Here is a 6,775-nt window from a genome sequence, read left to right on the forward strand (position 1 = left end):
TAACAATATCTTTCAGGACCGTTTTATGAACTGTGGAAAAGAAGTTCCTGTAAAATAGTCTAATAGGGGGTATAGGTGTTGTGTTATTTGTCTCTTCAGAGGTTGCATGGCGTTTCACTTTCCTTCTTATGATGTCTTCGACGAAACCATTGGAGAAGCCGTTGTTGACTAGGACCTGCCTTACCCTACAGAGTTCTTCGTCGACTTGCTTCCATTCTGAGCTGTGGCTGAGAGCATGGTAGACATATGCGTTAACAACACTCCTCTTGTACCTGTCTGGGCAGTCGCTGTTGGCATTTAGGCACATTCCTATGTTCGTTTCCTTAGTGTAGACTGCAGTGTGGAAAAATCCGCTCTTTTCCATTACTGTTACATCTAGAAAGGGCAGCTTCCCATCCTTTTCCATCTCGTAAGTGAAACGCAACACGGAACTCTGCTCAAATGCCTCCTTCAGCTCCTGCAGATGTCTGACATCAGGTACCTGTGTAAAAATGTCGTCAACATACCTGCAGTATATGGCCGGTTTAAAGTTCATGTCGACTAAGACTTTTTGCTCGATGGTACCCATGTAGAAGTTTGCAAACAGGACACCTAGGGGAGAACCCATGGCGACCCCATCTACTTGCTTATACATGTGCCCATCCGGGCTCAAGAAAGGTGCCTCTTTAGTACAAGCTTGAAGTAGTTTCCTCAGAATATTTTCTGGTATGTCAAGAGGAGTACAGGCTGGATCACGATACACTCTGTCGGCTATCATCCCGATTGTCTCGTCCACAGGTACGTTGGTAAACAGCGATTCTACGTCCAACGAGGCTCTTATCCCTGTGGCCCGTGTGCCCCGCAGTAAGTCAACAAATTCCTTTGGAGACTTCAGGCTGAAGGCGCAAGGAACAAAAGGAGTCAGCAGGCCGTTGAGTCGCTTCGCCAGTCTGTACGTGGGTGTGGGTATCTGGCTAATGATTGGCCGAAGTGGGTTTCCAGGCTTGTGTGTCTTGACATTTCCATACGCATATCCAGGTTTACATTCCCCAATGATCTTTGGCAGGTGGAGTCCGGATTTCTTGGCGTTCACAGTTTCGATCAGTTTGTTGACCTTTGCTTTTAATTCGGCTAGTTCCAAAGGGTAACGAAGGACACTACAGCCGAATTAAAAGCAAAGGTCAACAAACTGATCGAAACTGTGAAATGGTCCCCAGGACAATATGCAACTGAAAACTCACACCCCAGAAGTGACTCGAACCCATACTCCCAGGAGCAACGCAACTGGTATGTACAAGACGCCTTAATCCACTTGACCATCACGACCGGACAAAATGAGGTGATAGCCGAAGCTATTTGAACCACCCCACCGCCGGCACTCGGATGGTAATCTTGGGCATAGCATTTTATGAGTTGAGTTTTCAGTTGCATATTGTCCTGGGGACCATTCAGGCTTGTTCGCATTTGTGTTCCTCACGTGTTGCCCCAAAGTATGAGGTGATTTGGTAAAATGCTATGCCCAAGATTACCATCCGAGTGCTGGCGGTGGGGTGGTTCAAATAGCTTCAGCTATCACCTCAGTTTGTCTGGTCGTGATGGTCAAGTGGATTAAGGCGTCTTGTACATACCAGTTGTACATACTTCTGGGAGTATGGGTTCGAGTCACTTCTGGGGTGTGAGTTTTCAGTTGCATATTGTCCTGGGGACCATTCAGGCTTGTTCGCATAATATATATATATATATATATATATATATATATATATATATATATATATATATATATATATATATATATATATATATATATATATATATATATATATATATATATATATATATATATATATATGTATATCATGTGTGCATTGCTGAGTCACAGGAACCTTTCCCTGTCTCACAGTTCTTCCCACCATTTAACCCTTCCCCGTCCCTTCATCCTCCCAACCATTCCTCACTCCCTTGTCCCTTTTTCCTCCCCTTCATCCTCCACTCCAGCATCCTCTCGTCCTCCTAACCATTCCCCACTCCACCATCCCTTCGTCCTTCTCAGAATCTCCTATTCCCCCCCTCCCACTCCTCGTATTCCCTATCATTCTCCCCTCCCCTGTCTTCTCATTCTCCACTCCCCTATCTCCTTGTGTTATGGCCCTACTGGGTCGCAACTGGGGTTGTTCTCCGATGTTATTAGAGTTTGGGTATCCGGCCCCAAGTTAGTAGTGGCTTTCAAAGGGTGTGTTCCGTAACGGAAGTAAATTAAAGGGGAAGGGATAAAAATGCACTAATTTAAATATATATATTATCCACCACCATAAATAAATATATAAACGATCACACGCGGTTAATATAACTACACTTATGTACAATAACTTGTCTTCCTCCGAAGACTCAGGATGTTTCACGGTGCTCAAGATGTGTAGCCCTGGTTCTCTTCTCGTGGCCTCACGATGAATCCTTCGATTCTCTAGGCGAGTCTACCCTGGCCACAGGCCAGCCAAATCACAGTCCCACTGGGTGCACCATCGTGGAGGCCGTTAACCACAAATCCAGCCTGTAGCTGGCAGGTTCCAACCAGATCTTCTGCATAGGCCACTCCACGACCGATACTAGGGTTGCGAGCCCTAGGCAGGAGCCTCGTGTGATTCCACAGATCACTCTCCTCACCACAGTGGCTAGTCTCTTTCACCAGTCAACCCCCAGGTACGACGATTCCTCAACTCTGCCACGTCACAGGCAGGCTAAAACACTCAGCAGTGTTCGTCCTGGAGCAACTCACAGCTTCTGCAGCAAACACGTGGAGAGATTTTGGCTGCCATGGGTAGACTGCCCATCGTCCAATCCAGCAGTCCCAGGTCGACTCTGTAATCAGAAACGTCATCAGTACTAGGGACACCCTAGGGCACCTCACTTACAGGCTTAGACACAAACGCCCACCTATCCACTCCATAGATGGCGTTGCTGTCTAAGCGTCACCTCACCAGAGGTCAGCAGCGGCTGTGTCACGAGCTGATTAGGACGGGAAACCAGCCCCTGTGGCCGGTATATCTCGTCTTCACTAGATGGCATCGTCCATTTGGAGGAGGTTTCGGGAGCTGACCCACAGATGGCGTGGTTGTCACTGCTCCGTGCTCGAACGCTGGACTCGGGTCCGTAACACCTTGTCCTCCCAATCATTTTCCATTCCACTCATCCTCCACCATCCCCAACTCCACTGTCTTCTCGTCCTCCCCCACCGTCACCCCCTCCCTTGTCCTCTCGTCCTCTGCACCATCTCTCACTTCTGTCCCCTAGTCTTTCCTGCAATTCCCCACTTCCTCGTCTGATGATCAAATGATCTGATGTTCCCATCAGAAAATTGGGAACATCAATTCATCTGGGGCTAGATTCACGAAGAAGTTACGCAAACACTTACGAACCTGTACATCTTTTCTCAATTTTTGGCAGCTTTCTTTACAATTATTAAACAGTTTATGAGTTCTGAAGCACCAGGAAGTTGTTTATAATAATATCAACAGTTGATTGGCAAGTTTTCATGCTCAATTCCAAGGTAATGTCACAGAAAATAATGAAATTAAAATAAAAATAAATCGAAATTTATGAAAATTCAATTTACCAATGAAATCAGAAACAATGAAATGGAAACGTAACATATTTAGAATAGCATGTGTTGGTCTTATGAGCAACAGATGGCGCTGTTTTTCAAAAAACGCATGTTTTTACCTTTCACAGGGGTGGCATCTATATAGTAGGTATATAAAAAGATGCGTCTATTCAAATATAATGTTGTGTCAAAATTTCAAAGCAATTAGTGAAGAATTTTCGAAGATTACAGCGTGTGTTGCCCTTACATCCAACACATGACGCTGTTTTTCAAAAATACATGATTTTTCCTGTCACAGGTGTGGCATGTACATAGTAGATATATGAAAATACGTGCCTATTCGAATGCAATGTTGTGTCAAAATTTAAAAGCAATTGGTAAAGAGGTTTCGAAGAGTTCCCTCACATGAAAAACATAGTTTTTAGAAAAGCATGTTTTTTCTCATCACAGACGTGACATCTATATAGTATGTATATAAAATACCTGCTCGGATGCGAACGGAACGTTGTATGTAAATTTCAAAGCAATCGGTGAAGAACTATCGGAGATTAGCGATTTTGAACAAATGAACAATTACATTTTTATTTATATAGATTGTTGTGTATGTTTTTATGTATTAAATGTTTGTTAACATTTGGTCTTTGTTCTTGTCCTGGAGAGGTTTCCCAGAACGAGAGAGAGGGAGAGAGGGTAGGGTGTGTGAAATCAAGACAATGAGGTCAGTTTTGTAGCCGAACCCCAAAATAAAATTAATGCTGAACCCCTTGCCAGGATCAAGGAGTGTACAAAGTGAACTTCTAGGTAATTGCAAGCACTCCAGTGTCCATTGCTGGTCGAATGACAGTAGCGTAAGTGTAGTTGCCGAGTTCAGCTCTATTTCTATCAGGGAGTGGATTGGGGTCTCTGTTCGCCTGTATGCAAGTAACAGTCTGGTGCAACAACCAGCTCTTTATGGTAGAATTTCCCAGCATCCCCATCGACAGAATTGGGGGCCTGTCTGGGAGCAAATTGTCGCACCCATAGTTTGAATCCAGGAGAGTAGACTGATACACCTTTGCAGCCCATGTGACCACAGAAAGAATATCTCTTTCTCTTTTGGAAAAAACCCACAGGTGCAAACATTTGTAGAGTCAGGCAATCCTGAAGATTTGGAAGGTTGCACTAAAGAGCAGTTAAGGCAGGTTGTAGAGAAATATGGCATTAAAGTGATGTCATCTACAGTGGCAGGAATGAAGTATCAGATCCTTAGACAGTTGAGAGCTAGGAGTGAAGCGTAGAGTAGTGAGCTCAGAAAGGAGCTGAAGATGAAAAGGATGATGATGGATAGGATGAAATAGGATCCCAAGAATCAAATAGGAGTAGTAGGCGTGGCTTCAGTAGCAGGAGTAGCCAGAAAAGGAGCTTGGAAAGGATTCAGCTTCAACTCCAGATGCAAAGTGAGGACAAAGGGAGGCAGTTCCAACTAGAGATGTTGAGACTAGAACTGCAGATGAAAAATGAAGGAGAAAAAGAGAAAAGTAAACTTGAGGTAGAGAAAGAAAAAGAGAAAACTAAACTAGAGGTAGAAAAAGATAAAGTCAAAGTGGAGCAAGAAAAAGAGAAATCAAAAGGAATGGAGATAGAAACAAATAGAGCTGTGGCAGAGCATAGTATTGAGTGTGGGTTGCCAGAGAGCACCTCACATGTGTCACACCCACTGGATAATAGAGTTAGGGAAAAAGACATTCAACTGTTTGTGCCAGAGGACTCCGAGAGCTTCTTTGAGCACTTTGAGAAGGTAATCAGCATCAAACAGTGGCCACAGGAGGAGTGGACCCAATTGATTCAGTTACGACTGGCCAGTGCTGTGTTGTGGAGTGTGCAAAGGAGTGGCCAGTGGCCACTCCTATGATGAGTTTGTTGTCCAAGAATAAGACGTTGGAATGGAATGGAGTAGCTCAAGAGGCGTTTGATAAAACCAACAGATTATTGACCGAGGCGCCTGTATTAGTGTCGACGGATTTTGGAGCACTGTTTGCGTTGTTTGTGAATGCCAGTGATGTAGGAGCCTGAGATGTATTGACGCAGCAAAAGGACGAAATATATCGCCCCGTGTCTTTCTTCTCCATGAATTTTACAAAGCATCAGAGATCATACAGTATGGTAGAGAAGGAGACATTGGCATTGGTCCTGGCACTCAAGCATTTTGATGAATACGTAAGTGGAGAAGGATACCCAGTTACTGTGTATACAAATCATAATCCCCGGGAATTGCTGAGTAAGATGAAGCACGCAAATCAGAGGTTAAGTAGTGGTTCCTGTTACTTCAAGAGTATAACCTGATCATGAGACATGTAAAAGAGCGAGATAAAGTGGTGGCTGACACCTTGACACGAGCCTAGCCACTGAGAATAACTCTAAAAAATAAGGAAAGGGGAGTGTTATGACCCCAGTTTGCCTGGAGAAACGAGTCTACCTGATGAGAGTTACTCTGCTTTCCGGACCAGAAATTAAGAGGTCAGTGGAAGATATGTATGCAATATACGTCAGTGGGTGATTTAATAATACAGACAGAGAAAAAGCATCTTTTCAATGGTATTGAAAATAGGATGTTGACAGTTTGGGACGCTATGTGACGTTAACGGTCACAGTAACGCCATTTGAGTTGCCACAGTCATCAAAGGTAGACGTGTGTTCCTGTATCCTGGGAATATTGAAGAATACGGCCCTGGATGATTTGTTTGAGTGCCAGCAACGGTGCATAACTGTTGAGGAAGCTGCCAAGGGCGTGACACACGTAACCTCTCAGTATTTATGAAGATTTTGAGACGACCTCAAGCCGAGTGGTGGTCGTGTCTGTGTGGAACTCTAAACAGTTGTATCCTCAGGTGGAGGAGGATAAGTATGTGACTTTGTGTGGAACTTGCCAGGCGAGTGTGTGGGCCCAAGTCAGAAGTAGAAGAGCTGTGTGAGCTTACAGTGGGAGGCAGTCTTAAGGAGATTTTGTTGGACGTCTCAGAGGACGCCGTCTTGGAGCCCCCCCCCCAAGCTACAGATTCTGTGGTAAGCTCCTTTATCCGTTGAAATAGTGGTTGCCTGCGCTTGATCGTGTGCCCAGCGATCATGGCAAGTGCTTATGCAAGTAGGAGTCATATTTTTTTGCAGACAGTGAGTAAAAATGAGCTGTTAAAAATAAGTAGATAAGAGAACATGCTGAAG

At 44.4% G+C, this 6,775-nt stretch overlaps 1 protein-coding gene across 1 annotated transcript; it reads left to right on the top strand.

Annotated features, from left to right (window-relative positions):
• The first annotated feature begins 5,045 nt into the window (after positions 1 to 5,045).
• On the top strand, positions 5,046 to 5,468 carry LOC138358236 (sex determination and dosage compensation protein sdc-2-like). Its single transcript, XM_069315918.1, has one exon. It carries the CDS (start codon positions 5,046 to 5,048, stop codon positions 5,466 to 5,468), a length of 423 nt encoding a protein of 140 aa, XP_069172019.1.
• The last annotated feature ends 1,307 nt before the right edge of the window (positions 5,469 to 6,775 follow it).

The sequence above is a fragment of the Procambarus clarkii genome, chromosome 7 (genome assembly GCF_040958095.1).
Source record: "Procambarus clarkii isolate CNS0578487 chromosome 7, FALCON_Pclarkii_2.0, whole genome shotgun sequence".
In the NCBI taxonomy this organism is placed as follows: Eukaryota; Metazoa; Arthropoda; class Malacostraca; order Decapoda; family Cambaridae; genus Procambarus; species Procambarus clarkii.